We start from the raw sequence: 15,794 nt of genomic DNA on the forward strand, positions 1-15,794 counted from the left end.
CTCCAGATGACTTTGAACATTCGTGCGAAATGCCCAGCTCAAGTGTTCTTTGTGAAGCTTTTCACCTATGAGTTTTACCTCAGAATAATACCAATGGATTATCTTGTCTCTTCTGTAGTTGAATGTCGTTCATAGCAATGCAATGCTATACTAAGCTTTGCTATGGTATATAGTATATCTGCGGAGATATAAAGGAGGTATTATATAGTACATTTAAAAGTACAGTTTTCAATGACGTAAATTCCGCTACACCATATTTTTCTGCTGATGGCTGAGTATTTTAATATCTTCCATGCCATGCTGATCTTCAACCTTGACTACGGCTGTCGGCTTTATCTTCAACCTCATGTTCCCAATTCCGTAGCGGGCACCGTTGGAACATCCGGCTGCTCTTCCTTCTTATTTTCCATATCAACATCCTCGTTTTCCGTCGGTGGTAATTTCGCTGCATCAATTCCCTCTTCAGTTTTCTGTTCCCCACCTTCCAGCGCATCTTCGTCACCAGGGGCGACCAGATCTTCGGGTTTGACATCATCCTTGAAGATTTCGTCAATGCTGTCCGATTTCTCGATTTTGTCAAAAGCAGCAAGTTTGCTTGCACCAGCGATTCGTAGTGCTCTCCAACATTTGCTCGCTTTAGCTTCTATGGCCACATTTTTGGATTCTTCGTCTCGAGCCATATCGATATCCATGTCGTCCAACTCGATTTTATTCTTGAAACTCTTTACGGAAGGAACTTGGTAACGTTCTGGTTTCTTCAACCTCTCCAAGCCACTCTCTAAGTCGCTTTCCGCAAGGAATTTGAGATCTAAAGATCCTAGAGGATTAGGGCGTAATCTTTTATTAGTTGTCGCTTTGCGAGCCGACGCTTTAGCGGTAATATAATCGTGAGGTGAAACAGCTGGTCTAGCAATAGAAGGACAATTTTCGACCTTCCAACGAACCCAGTTCTTATCTCTGGACAGAACCGTCTCAACCATACGATAAAAAAATGCACCATCCGCGCCTTTCTTCAGATATTCTGCAATTGATTTTTTCATATCTAATGACCACTTTGTCTATAAATTGTCAGCAGATATCTACTAAAAGACGCGTCGAGGAAACGGGTTACTTACATCCTCTTCACTGAGCGTCTGGTCTGCATAAGTAACCGATCTATTGAGGTTATCCGGTAAAGCCTTCGAAAGCTTCTCTTTCGCCTTGGCGCTTAATGAAAGAAGGAAATCCATTATTATCAGAATTTGAACAAGTATATGCCTCCTAAATGACAAATCACTGATCTATCAATGTTGAGTTAGCGTTGTGATAAAATGGCTGGTAATAAAAGATAGCATACCTCTAATTCAAATAAGTCCCTACTTGTGAGATATTTAGGATTGAAGGAATTAGCTAAGTCATCGTCTCCTTGACTTCGCTTTCTTTTCGTTCCCCTCTTACAATCCTCTGCTATTCTTGCCGCAGGACGCCCTGCTGCCTCATGGTGTACCGACTTGAAAGTTGCTATTGTAGCTTCCAGACCCTTTTTAAACTCGGCAAAATTCTCAGGATTGAACAGTTTTTTCGGTTGGCTGAAGCTCTGCTGTAACGACCAGAATATCGGGTATAACTCATCGGGCTTCATCGGCGGTTCACGTTTCGATGATGCTGCGTCCTTGACTGAACCATTGCTATCTTCAGAACCTCTCGCTGCGCTCGTCCGTCCATTTGATGCTGGCTTGGAGGTCGGTGGAGTTTCTTTCGTATTGCTGTCCGAATCTACTTCCATCTTCTCAACATCCGTTGGAATGGACGGTAGGGTGTCGAAAGATGTAACATTTTCGACATGAAATTCACCGCGCAAATTCACAGAACTCTTGTCGCCAAGGGGAAAGCTTTGAAACATGAAAATGAAAACGCGACCGCAGAATGCGGTATCCTCTGCTCTCGAAAGTCGCCGCAAAAGCTCGTTGCAGCTTCTCAAGATAACTAGGTTCTTTTGGTTGAAATGCTTTGCAGTGATTTTTTCACGTCGTGATTCAAGATAATCGAATATTCTCCGGCATCCTGCGATAGTCTGACTATCCAGTAATTCTTCCACGAGCCAGAAGAGAAGGGCCGGTTCGCATTGTTCATCGTCAGACAAAATGGAGATAATATCGAGGAGGTTCCACAACCTGGAAGAGGAAGAAGTTTCAATGGATATAGAGGCCTATGGGTCGTCAGAGGGTATCTACGACTCGTACTGGTGCATGGCTTACTAGTAAATTGTTGAAAGTATCTCGAACAGCGGTTTCGATGATCGCATACTGACTGCGCTTTTTAGTTTCTATAGGTGCGGCTTCGTTGAATATTTGATCGATTCGCTCGTATGTATTCGCAAGCTCCGTTTTACTCAATGGCGACTCTATCGTGTGCGTTCCTTTGACATGTTCAGCCCGCTGAAGCATTTCCAACAATAATTGCGCAAAAGATTCTACGACGGGAAGACCGTGTCCCTCCATGCTGACAGCCATTTTGTGCTTCGATATCAACTCACAAAATCCTTCCGTACTGGCACCGACGAAAGAATGTGATTTGAAAGGTTTCGGGGCTGGTGGTAAAATTAATTGTTGCGAGAAGTGAAGGTTATCGCGACGTCAATCTAGATACGGCGAGTTTCTGCTTAGTCATCACGTGCAAGAGCACTGGTGCACCAAGCTTCCAAAAATTATCAGGACGATAAGATGTTTACACGCGACCGACGCGCGCAATACGAATTGCCAGTCAATACCACGGATAACAACAATGGCCCCGAGGACGAAAGGAAGAGGCCAGGGAAAGGTTATTGAAGAATCTACGGGAATGCCATCTGCGGAGGAAACACAGGATGAAAGCTCATTTTCGCAACTTGCCGCAAAGCATTGGTTGAAACCTTCGAAGAAAGCCACGAAAGTTAAGGTCAAGCCTGACGTTATCAAGAAAGAAATATGGGATGTTTTAGAGCAGGAAGATTTTTCTTACAGATCCCTTTTGACGCTAGAAAATCTTCATATTCTAGAGAAGTACATTTAATCATCCAGGCTTTTGACGTAGGAACTATTACTGACAACAAAGCTAGTTATCTTTGGCCAGGTTATTCAGAAGATGCTTCCAACTTTCATATACTTCTCATAGTTCTCATTGTCAATGTAAGGACCAGAGAACATCTGCCAACTTGGGGTAAGTACTATTAAGAAGGCTTCAGTTCGTCATGCTGATGAACATAGATATCTTTGCGGACAATACACCTGATTTCTCAACCCTCTTCCGCCGAATCTTGTCTATGACATTGGATACTACCCTCTCTGCAACGATTCGAACGCACCTGTTGTCATTCATAATAAGCGCATTCCAGTCACTAGACAATGGCATAGTTCGGAAAGAATGCGCACCTTTGGTCTCAATATCCATTTGGCACAACATTTCAAGCGAGAAAAAACGAGAAAAGATACTCGACCATACTGTACAACTGAAGAAAGCTTGGAGGGCTGCCGGAAAACGATATGAAGCATCTGATGAACCTACGAAAGCTAGACTCAGGTTTGAGCGATCTTGGCTCTTGACTCTAATTCTAGATTTTTTCAATCAGCTCTACGGAGACAAAATAAAGACAGGTTCGTTCAAGCTCTTGCTGTCACTGTGATATTTGTATTTTGGCTAATACAAGAAACAGAAAATGTACAGTATTGTGAAAGGTTTATAGAGTTTTTATCGGATCTTCAGAGCCAATTGCCAACCAGGAGATACGTCAACACACTTCTACAAGATCTTCACGTTCTTCCAACTATCAGACTATCCCCAGCATTCAATGAAGAGGAGAATGGGCTTCTACGAGATCTATATGCGCTTTTGAAGCATTATACATATTTTGCAATTAATGATCATACAGGCGTTCAACATAGCCGCACGGAAGCATATGAACGCCATTGTGCAACACTGGCGTCCTTGCAACGGAATGCACTCAAGCATTTCAAGGAAAAGCTGACCATTCTTGCCTTGTCCAACTATTCGTCTATTGATAAGCGGGTGGAGCTTGAGGGTCATTTAGAATCCCTCACAGATGCCGAGATGACAGAGCTTTGCGAGCTTCTTGATCTACGGACGTCTTATCCGTCATCTGCCAAGGTGGTAGTAGACCGTAAATTTCTCTTGGAAATTCTTTTATCAACACATGAAAAGCGCAAGACATTTCAGGAAACTGCACGTGACTTGAGCATTCTCCCAACAGAAAGTACTCTTTTTGAAAGAACCCTGCTCAGGAATGATGGGTTCGATGGATCACAGCCCCTCGCTATCCCAAAGCTAAACCTGCAATATCTAACTGTTGGGGATTTTCTGTGGCGCTCATTTATCTTGCATCGATGCGAGTCGTTCTATGAAATTAGACGAGATGTAGAGGACACAATAAAGCGTCTCCGACCCGTCGCCGGTAGGACAGGCCAGACAAGCTTTGAAGGATTTTCCAGGATGGCACTTCCAATAGCGAAACCTTCGTAAGTTTTAGCATCATTATTTTATTTCGATCTACTCTAATCGCTTTTGTAGTATTCTTGAAGTAGTACCTCCTCTCGTAGGAGATGATAAACCAGCTCTCGTCCGGGCCGAAGTCACGATTGATGTAAGCCGCATGGTTGAAAATGTTCGCCGCGAATGGGATTCGCTGCGGCCTGATGACGTGATCTTCTTGCTCTCTGTGAAAGCCACGGACGAGTCTGCTATGATCGCGAACGGCGGAGCATCAACTTCAGACGCGCAGAACCTCGGTCTGAAATACCTTCGAGCAGCTGAGGTGATTCAAGTACAAGATGATAGGGGACGCTCATTGATGAATTATAATGGTCAAGTCAATGGAAATGCTCGCGCTGGCTCACGGAGACTGCAATTAAAGCTTGATGCAGCCATGTATAAAGAGGACAAGGATCGCGTCGACAAAGGCAAGCCTGACATTTACGAAACCATGAACATCATTGTTCGTAGAAAAGGACGTGAAAATAACTTCAAACCAATTCTTGAATCAATCAGAAGTTTAACACTCTCTGATGTCCCGCTAGCCCCCTGGCTCCACGAGGTCTTTTTAGGCTATGGTGATCCTGCAGGAGCCAACTATACTAGACTATCAAATCAACTCAAAAAAGTCGATTACAGAGACACATTCCTTGACTGGCAACATCTAATCGAAAGCTTGCCCGGTAGGACGGTCGAACCAAATGATGACGTCACGGGTAGTTTTGGGCCACCTTACGTATTGCAAACCGTGCCAAAAGCTGCTGAGCCGCCGGCAAGGCCAACGAAAAAGAGGCGCAGAGAAGCAGAGCCTGCACCAAAAGATGAGCCGCAAGCCATCCAAGTTTCTTCCTATAAACCCCCAAGTACAGGACCATATCCCATGGACGCCCCTAAGTTGAACCAAGTCCGTTTCACACCTGCTCAAATTGAAGCAATCATCTCCGGTACCCAACCCGGGCTTACTGTTATTGTTGGTCCTCCGGGAACTGGAAAGACCGATGTTGCAACTCAAATCATCAACAATTTATATCACAACTTCCCTAATCAGCGTACTCTACTCATTGCACATAGTAATCAAGCTCTTAATCAATTGTTCCAAAAGATCGTCGCTCTTGATATTGACGAACGCCACCTTTTGCGACTGGGACATGGTGAAGAGGAATTAGACACTGAAACGAATTTCAGTAAACATGGACGTGTCGAGTCTTTCCTTGAAAATCGAGATGGATATCTTAGAGAGGTCGATCGCCTTGCTGCCAATTTCGGTGCTCCAGGTGCCCATGGAAGCTCAGCGGAAACTGCCGGATACTTCAACTCGGTTTACGTTGAGCCAGCATGGATAAGATTCCAGGAAGTTATGAAAGACCCGAATTCAACATCAGAGTCAATTGTCTCTGCTTTTCCGTTTCATTACTACTTTTCGAATGCTCCTCAGCCTCTTTTCCCTCCTGGTGCCGACAAAGATGCCGTCATTGATGTAGCTACAGGCTGTTACAACCACGTCACTAAAATTTTCGCTGAACTTGAAGACGTCCGACCATTTGAGATCTTACGACGAGATCGAGACAAGGCAAACTATCTTCTCACCAATGAGGCTCGCATCATTGCGATGACATCAACGCATGCAGCTATGAGAAGACGGGAGATATCTTCACTTGGCTTCCATTATGATAATGTCGTTATGGAGGAGGCGGCTCAGATCACTGAAATCGAAAACTTTATACCCATGGCGTTACAGAAGCCAGCAAATGGCGGGACTCCCCTCCAGCGTGTAGTTTTGTGCGGTGACCACTTCCAGAACTCTCCTGTCGTTCAGAATCTTGCGTTCCGTCACTACGCAAATCTCGAACAGTCGCTCTTCTCTCGCCTGGTTCGCTTAGGTGTCCCAACTATCAATCTCGATCAACAGGGTCGTGCTCGTCCATCGATCGCATCCCTATATTCCTGGCGTTACCAAAATCTTGGCAATTTGCCAATTGTATCAACTGCACCCGAATATCAAACCGCAAATGCTGGTTTCAAGTACGATTACCAATTCATCCAAGTTTCTGATTACAAAGGAAAGGGTGAAATGGAGCCAACTCCTCATTTCATCCAGAATCTAGGAGAAGCAGAATACGCAGTCGCCATCTATCAATATATGCGCTTACTCGGATATCCAGCTTCGAAGATCAGTATACTATCCACATATGCTGGTCAGCGCGCACTAATCAAAGACGTTCTATCCCATCGATGTGCTAAGAATCCTCTATTTGGTCTCCCAAAAATCGTCACAACTGTCGATAAATATCAAGGAGAGCAAAATGACTGTAAGTTTCTTGAAGCTAATTCTCTTGCCGATAAATGACTGACAGGATATCAGATGTTATTCTCTCCCTCACTCGTACATCACGTGTCGGCTATCTTCGCGACATTAGACGTCTTACGGTGGCATTGTCTCGCGCTCGTCTTGGTCTTTACATTCTGGGACGACGAGATGTCTTTGAATCGTGTTTCGAGCTGAAGCAGGCCTTCGATATTTTACTATCGAGACCAGATAAGTTGACGTTGAGCACTGGGGAGATGTGGCCAAGTCAGAGGATCCTGGCGAACGAAGAGGGCCTAGAGTCCGTGCAAGGTGAAGCTGTTATGGAAGGGGTGGAGCATTTGGGTCAATATGTTTTTGAGATGACTAATTCCAAGGTAAGACAGTTGAGAGAAGAAAGAGGGTTACCGGAAGGCGGAGCAGAGGTTTTAGCGATTGAGGAGGGAAAGGTGGTTGGAGATGATATTGAGACTGGAGAGGTGTATGAGGGCGTAGGGGAAGATGACGATATTATTGAGCCCGAAGAAGAATTTTATGGCGTCGATTGATGATACCAGGAAGAAATTTGTAAGATAAATTAATCGCCGATAGATGTGTGGACGAAGGAGAGTTAGGACGGCCCATGGACAACATCCACGGAAATGTATTGTATATGACTATAGTACAGGAAAATGGCGTACAATAATGAATGAAAAAAGAATGATACCAATTTATGAACACAAATCCGTCTTTTCTATCTTATCATTCTGTTAGCCTGCGGTATCCATGTAGTTTAGTTTAGGTTCGAGATTTGTGCTTGGTGATTGAGTGATCCCCTTTCATGCTTGGTTATGATCGTATTGTATTACCACCGACGGTCGAAACCACGACTTAGTCGCAAATTCCATATCTATATCATTTAGTTTCACGGCAGCCTTCAAACGCTGTACTGGTTTTTTGTAGATACGAATGACCATGAAAGTGTGTATTAGATTAGATCTCTTGATGCGTCAGGCTCGATCGAGCAAAAGAGAAAAGTTGAGAGAATTAGGATAAAATAAAATGAAGCATGTCATGAGTTTCTAACTGGGACTGCAGATCACATTACTTCTCAATTGGGCTCGCCATCAAGGTCAACCTTCTCTGGGAAGACTAGTACAGTTCATTGTATTTACATCTAGAGATCATGGAGAGAGTGTAATTTGTGTTGATGATGTGTATATCTTTGATTTCGCAGTCATGCCAATCAAGTCTTTGGATTTTTTTTTGTTTGATCCCAGATGTCGAAACTTTCCTAGTGAAAACAGCTCCTGAGATGTAGTGTTTACTCTGCAATAAAACCAAAGAAACTTTTCTCGCATGTAATAAGACTACTGTCATTTGCCCTGTGAATGAATCAGCAGTATTTATCATGAATATAATGGCAAGAATGAGTAATAAACTACCCGTTAAGTCCTGCGGAAATCACACATTCCAAGGCGTGCCATTTTCACGATCTCAAGCGAAACAGCGAATTTTTTCTCGTCTTACATCGACGGCTTCCCAGCACATCTGTGTATTCCAAAGTGAGTAAAAGTAAGCAGGAATTGCTGTAGTAACACAAAAATCGATGGAACAAAGGCAAAAAGACCGCCACATCTGCCAATCAGAGACAGTACATGGCCTACAATCGGCACTTCAAAACAGGCTTGGACGAGGCTGAGATGCGGATGGCTGTTCTAATCACGGACTACTAAGCTTTTTCGCGGGATCTATAAGTTTATGTCAAGTTTTGAGGTCCGGTTTTAGATGCGGGGAAATGGACTCAATAAGATGAGATCAAACGAGGGGTGCATCTGTAATGCTTTTTCTGACGTACATTATATACATGGAGTGAGTTGCGATTATGGTTTTTATGTGTTGAAGCTCATGTCAGGAGTTTTCAGCATAGTATTTGGACTTTCAAATCATTGATACGGCTCTAGTCAAATCTTTCATGTACTAATAAAATTCTCCAAGCCGACTATTTTTCTTGTTCTACATAAGTGTCTGAGGAAACAGATTCTAGTATACTGTCACCATTTACGTTCCCGTGAGTCCGCATGTATTGTAATAATCAATCAGTATTTTTTTGGAATTTGGGTCTTTCAGAATGCATATTCATTGCAAGGCGTCTCAGTGCGTTTTCTAAACATCCGTAACCTTTCTAAATAACCATGCAGCGTATATCCTCTCACGGACAATATCTCGACTCGACATCATATGATCGATATCACCAATGAGCTTTTGAAAAGCTTATCAGTCATATGACGTTTTTTAATGTCTTTTGAGCTCATTGTGACATCAAATCTCAACTCTAAAATGTATGTTACCAAAGCGCAAAGCTCAAGCTCAAAGCCTGTCATTCTATCTCTTCCCATTACGGAGAAGAGTTCCTGCTTCTTTCCCCATATTTTCAATCTAGTCTACCGGAAGAAGACTCCCCTCTAATCATCCACTAGGCTTAGAAAAAAAAGCTGCAGTGTTAGCTCAACAAGAGCTCCGACTAGGGCCATTGCCGCCGGATCAACGGTCGTTATGTTCCGCCAAAGGAAAGATCATCGTGAAAACAGGCTAGAGCTCAAGCCTCAAGTTGACAATAATTTTTGAATCAACATCGTGTCTTTTGCCACAACGATGACTGTGAACTTGATCGCGTGTCGTGGGAAGTTTCGTTCATACTGCTCCACTCGATGTCACTGCTAGCTACCGCAATACGAAGTAGCATTATCGACATCACGAGATGCTTAGTATACACACGAGACGCTCAAATCTATGCACACTAGATCTCTCATTGGAAGTCTCTAGAACGAGTCAAGATGGCGATGGCGATGTGCAGATAGTAGAGCCACGATGTCACCATGGCTTTTTGAAGGCTTGTCAATAACGACTGCGCTAAGCGTTAAAATTTACCCTTAATATACTTCGTTCATTTTTGAATGATAATTCATGTTAGTTGCAACGTTTTTTCGGACCGTCGTCCTGTCTCTAGATAAAGTATGACATTTGTGGTGACGATATACCTATATGTGAATCTGGCAACTATATTACTTTTTTATTTGTCAAAATTTGCAAGGAGAGAGGACTGGTAGACAGTCATGAAGTAAATAGAATGTCTACCTATATGCTGGAGACGAATTCTAATGTTTCCGTTCAAAGTAAGAACAACACTTTGATGTTGTACTGACCAATGGGAAATATCGAGACACTGCCATCTAGTAGTGAAGCTAGTGGAAGTAAGGGCAGTGACACTGAAAGGACAAAAATAGGTTTCTTTTGGTAAAGGAACCTTCTATATCTTTGATAATAGAGTTAAAATCGTGGGAGGGCTGATGATACTTTAAAATGAACATGATACATCATACTTTGACCTCATCTTACTCGTTGCTCCATTGTGTATGTTCTTTAACACAATCTGGTAACACACGACGCTGTAGCTAGGGGGCGCGAGGCGAGACCGAAACCCTACTAACTTCAAGGATGTGCAATAATTCCCCAAAAGAATACGCACGATACATCTCATAGCAGATGACTGGTACCGAACTCAGATCACTGGTACCGAACCCATCATCCCTCGGCTCCATCAGAAAACGATATGATATGCAAACTGGTAGAATGTTCACTGAACAGTGGATCTTGATGATCAAAAGACGATTCGGCTGAATTCTCACTCGTCTGGATGCAGACTTTCTCGGTTCCCTTGGTCCATTTCTGTCCATGGGATGAATATAACCGATAATCCCGAAGGGAAAACTATTCCGGGAGATGTTGTTTGAAAACTGTTGAGCCCAACTCCAACAAACTTAGCACCTTGATAGTAACAGCTCGCAAAGCTAATCCGTATTTCGACTCTCAAACTGATTATCAAAAATGTCCACAACAACTTTTGAATGGACATTCTCTCAAGATAACCAGATTTTTGGAACTGGTCCATAACCAGGTACATATGGTTTGCAGTGTAGGAAATAAATTGCAATATAATAAATCGTATCATGCATGAATTGCATGTAATATACAATATAGAATATATTAATCGCCGACAACTGCCGATATTCCCTTGATACGAGATCCTGAGTTTATGTATCGAATTCTGAAATAGAAAGTATATAGTACCTACTACCGGAAAGTCCTTTACCCGCACACAGGGTATATTTCGAGTAATTGAAAATCCGGGGACACAGCCACCTTACGTCTTGTCTGTCGCATATATGCAGTGAGATGGTAGTCATGGTGATACCTTCTTGATGTGTGCTATAGATGGAAAAACACGGGCAATTCTTCTCGTGCTGGTTCTCGTGGAGAGCTGCAGGTTGTAAGTGTGCAAAGATAACGATATGAATGGTCGCCGTTCTATTAGAATGCGGTCTTCCTACGGGAGAACACTGCATGGTTGCTAACAGCAGAAAGTAAGGCAGAGTCCGACCAGTCATGATTATCGAAGATTCAGAACATGAGAGAATCCAGTGTGGTACTTCTTTGTGGCGCCCGTGCTGATCGACGCAGCAAGGCTCGATACAGGGATTGTATTATGACCCCCCATCACCTTAAGATGAGCAAATGCAAGGGCATGGATACTGGACGTGATATGGTTGGGGTCTCTGCACCCCTCAATCTCTCGGATAAACAGGCGGATAGTGAGGCAAGCTCGTCAGCAGCCTGAAATTGTCTGAAGTGTTCACAACAAACAGCAAAAGCATCATAATTTGAAAGCAATTTCGAACGTATGACGACTATCTAACCTAGTCAAAGTCCCACAAGTCCGAAGAAGACGTATTGTGATGAGCCCACGACCACGTACAGCACAATGTGACAATATTTTTGCAAGCATTCATGTGTAAAGTTATGGTTCACAAACATCCTGTTGTGGGTGTTTATTTCTGGGCATTGTTTGAAGATGTGAAAGATGTGCTGATGACTCGTAAGTAGAGAATTGAAGTTTCTGATACTTGTTGAACCAGTCGAAGGACTACTGAGTGGGGATCGTATCGGAGAATATTTTAATCTGAAGCATAAGCGCCATCTAGCTTAATAGGAGTATGTAGATGGTTTCCATGATGGCAGGTCTATTCTTGTGCCGTTATGTTTCCTCACCGTTCCTGTTTTTAGACCCCGTTAGTGGTGGATTCTCTCGGTAATTTCGAAGAAATGATTCTACGGAGTACTGTAAGCGATGTGGTTGTAGCGTTCTCGGTCCTGGTCCCTTACGAAATTATGTATCCGAAGTCTACTTCGTAAAGCGAAGAGTGGAACATCCCATTGATGGACTTTGTTGACGCCTTACCTCAGTTTTGGTAGTATTCGGAACGGAGCCGAGACTTTGATTTGGGCAAGGAAAATCGTGATGATTACAAAACATGTAAGATTAGACAGACAATGGGCAAAGCGACACGGGGATGACAATCGGCGAGTAGTTGGCAGACCTGCCAGACACAATTATTACTTGCGTAAGGGTTGGCCCGCCGTCTCTGAATTACAGACCGTGCTCGGAAGGAGATCTTGGAGTACAGTCGACATTTGGGGGCGAGTCAAGTAAGCTATGTCGTCCATGGAGTCTGGAACATTGGAGAATGATATCTGTACCTGGCCAGTAGTCCAGTTCAGCTGAAGACTTAGCTCTATGTACAACATTAGATGGCAGATAGATCCTCGAGTATAGTAGCCAGGCGGTGCTACGAACGACGAAGGCATTATCTAGACAGGCAAGGCACCATGCAATAAGTACATTTTGTTGTTATTATTAGTGATTACTTACTTCTAACAAATCGCCCACATTGTTGATTCCACTGCTTCATATTTGTACAGCTTCCCACGTAGTCCTAGCTATTAGGGAGATATGATCATAGCCATGTGATACTCCCACCTATTCTGCCGGCGGTTCTGTTCCTATTCTGTAGCTAGTACGGAGATGATAGATGGATGTGATTTGAAGTTTCTTTTCCACGTCAAACGGCGTCTCGCACTCGTACATTTTGGGAAGTCCACCACCCCACTCCATTGCTCGGCGCACGATGCAATAGCGAGGATATCATTTTCACTGTAGCCTTAGAAAAAGAAGGTTCAAAATGAGTTGTTTCGAGTTATTCTGATGACTGGAATAGGTATTTAGTGAGTGGATCAGATTTGAAGTTTGTTTCATCAACTTTTTTTTGTATTTTTTTTTCATTTGTGTCAATTCCGGTTAGACACTTTTAGACCTAGTCGACGGTCTACGGTCGTACCTGCATTTATGAATTTACTCCACCAATTGTTTTGCCTCATTTGCCTTCAAGCGGTCTAAATACGGATGTATCCATAATTCCTTCTTCTAGCTGAGAGATATCCCAGAAACCTCAGCAATTCCATTACGACCAACGACAGATACCTAGTAAGAGCAAACAATCCTTCCTCAAATCTCATTTCATTTCATTTCAATCTTGAATCTTCCGGATATCCCTTCTCCTTTCCCAGAATCACACGGGCGTCGATACCAGAAAGTTAATCTTCTCCCTTCCAAATCTCTCGTGAACCTTATCCTACTGCCCATGTCAAGAGAACCTCTAATTTCGTTACATTTACCGCATTCTACAAAATGCGTCTCCGTTCTTGGTAATCAAGGATTGTTACTTGATCCTGACTCTTTGTGGAGCCTCCAGCTACCACGCCAATTCTTGTACTACCCCTTACCGTGACATTAACAAAAGCCTAAAGGTACCGTACAGTCGGAGCTTTTGCTTGCAGAGTAGGAGTAACCTTTCTTTTCTTACACCGCACGCCTCTAACACGCTTTGAATTTACACAACCTGAGTAGTTGTAGCTATTCCGTTGCCTTGGTCCAATGAAAGCATAAAGTTAGTAGTCAATTGAAGCCCGAAGCATTAGAACATTTATAAATTGCTACACCACCAAGGTAAAATGGGTAACGCAAGAGCTAGGAATGGCTAACTTCTGGTACCGTCATGGACTTACTGTGCATCCTCAGCCCAGTCACAAATCACAACATTCTTGAGATCCCGCCCGCGCTCCGGCAAGATCTAAGGTTTTGGCTACCAATGGAAGTTTTTACGAACCCCGAAGTGCGGCTACTTAGATTTACCTACCCAGTGCCCACAGATACCCCCTTCATACTCTCGTCTCACGCTGAACAAAATCCAAGTACGTTCTATCCCCACAACTAACCAAAAGCTTATTTACGAAACTTCTGAACCCGTAGATATCGTATCTATACTTGTCCAGCTTACGAAGTTACGAGTCTGCGAGATCTTAGCGTCGCTCCCAAAACATCGTTAATCATGATATCTCCAACATCTATTGTTTTATATGTTGTATCAGCCTTATGGACTAAATTCATGCATTTCATGACCGAAGAGCTTGATACTGCTCTACCTCGTCTACTTACCGTGATCAGCGGGGTATGGTTTCTAAAAGTAGTACCATGATCAACGATTTGTGATGTCGATGAAGAGATGAACAATCAAAGCTTCTAGCTTGAATTTTTCGCATAATGCATTACGCATAGAGAGAACTCTCTCAACAACTCTCGACTCTTGGTATATTGATGATAGGCTCTTGACAGGTAGATCCTTGTATCAGATCGTTGAAATGGACGGCACATGCATCATTAAGAGCATCCCGGGGGCTGGTTTCCTGCGGCTTCATTGCTAGGACTGGGTATATACGTATGCGTCTTCGAATCGGATGGTTTCTTGTCGGAACAATTACAAAATAAATATCAACAAAACAACAACATATTGGCAGGTGAAGGCGAAAGTGAATGTAGATACTGTATGACTGACAAAAAGGCCATCCATATTCTACGTTTTTCGAATTTTACTTGTCAATGAGTTTTCCACGTATACGCTTGGTCACCGTGACAGTAGTCAGCGAAATATGCGGTGTTCTCAACACTATCCCGTGAATATTTTCCAAAAGTCTGTTGGTAGCTACCCGACGTCACACAATCTAGGCCATGACGGGAATGTGCTTAGCAGGACCATAGGGACGGGCCCCGTCAGAATCAACACACGAATATATCAGAGCGAGAAAATCCTTGAATCGACCGTGGAGATGTGTATCTTGCTATTTCAATCACATCACTGTTCTTGCTAGTAGTAGGTGATGTGAAGCACAAAAGCGGGATATAAAAAGTAAGAGACGCACGTTAACAATCATGCATATCATTTCATCACGTTTTCGAGATATCCTCGGAATCCGTAGCAAAATAATCAGACTGCGGGATGTGCAGTTGATGCACAGACTTTTCGCCAGATGAATCCAGTTTTAATTTCTAAACAATGTGGGAAACTTCCAGCTACCCAGGCGGACTTGGCCAGGTCAGTTAAGATGCTTGACAGAATAACAATGACATGAATCAACGATCTTTAGATTCTACATCGGTAATATTGTGATGGATAATGATGCTACCCGTGGGGGGGGGGAGGATCTAATCTGATGATGGTTAGTTGGTTGGGGACCGTCTCAACTCTTATAACTATTGTGTACCTTTCTAACCTAGGTAATAGTTCAAGTTTGAGATTATTTATAATCTCGTTCTCCCAAGGTTCTTCGTTCTACTCAAGTATCTACGAGCAGGTATCAAATATGTGCCAAGCTGGGTCTCCACTCTCCTCCACTTTTGTGCTTTTATCAGCAATTCGAATCTTCTCAAGCTAGTCATGGTGGATCGTGTTCCATGTATCAACTTTCTTGGAGTGAGCAAATAACTATTCACTCATTTTGTTAGCCTATATCATATACTTGGAATACCTTGATACAGGCAAGACTAGGTGTTTCTGGAACAATTATAGAAGATGTCAAAATAATTCCATCTAGATGCAACCTTGTTTGATTGTTGAGATTGACGAAAAAATGTTAATTGTGTGTCCACCTCATTTTTATATCCTCCTATCCACAATCGAGCCATATCGTTGGAAAAAGAAGGGGATGTAGCCTGCTGACTTTTCAAGTCGAACCATCTCATGGTGACTGCAAGCATCGACCTCGAGTACTCTTC

General features: G+C 43.1%; 2 protein-coding genes across 2 annotated transcripts; one reads left to right on the top strand and one right to left on the bottom strand.

Moving 5' to 3' along the window:
- Nucleotides 1-344: 344 nt before the first annotated feature.
- On the bottom strand, nt 345-2,492 carry EAE97_000296 (uncharacterized protein; the record flags this gene model as incomplete). Its single annotated transcript, XM_038870806.1, has 4 exons — nt 345-1,058; nt 1,116-1,280; nt 1,337-2,188; nt 2,238-2,492. 4 exons carry the CDS (start codon nt 2,490-2,492, stop codon nt 345-347), a joined length of 1,986 nt encoding a protein of 661 aa, XP_038738167.1.
- Nucleotides 2,493-2,763: 271 nt separating this feature from the next.
- Nucleotides 2,764-7,356, top strand: EAE97_000297 (uncharacterized protein; the record flags this gene model as incomplete). The annotated part of the gene is made up of 6 exons (XM_038870807.1): nt 2,764-3,020; nt 3,077-3,177; nt 3,225-3,611; nt 3,671-4,490; nt 4,543-6,812; nt 6,866-7,356. 6 exons carry the CDS (start codon nt 2,764-2,766, stop codon nt 7,354-7,356), a joined length of 4,326 nt encoding a protein of 1,441 aa, XP_038738168.1.
- Between the last annotated feature and the right edge of the window lie 8,438 nt (nt 7,357-15,794).

This window comes from Botrytis byssoidea, assembly GCF_014898295.1.
Source record: "Botrytis byssoidea strain MUCL 94 chromosome Unknown BBYS_001, whole genome shotgun sequence".
Classification (NCBI taxonomy): Eukaryota; Fungi; Ascomycota; class Leotiomycetes; order Helotiales; family Sclerotiniaceae; genus Botrytis; species Botrytis byssoidea.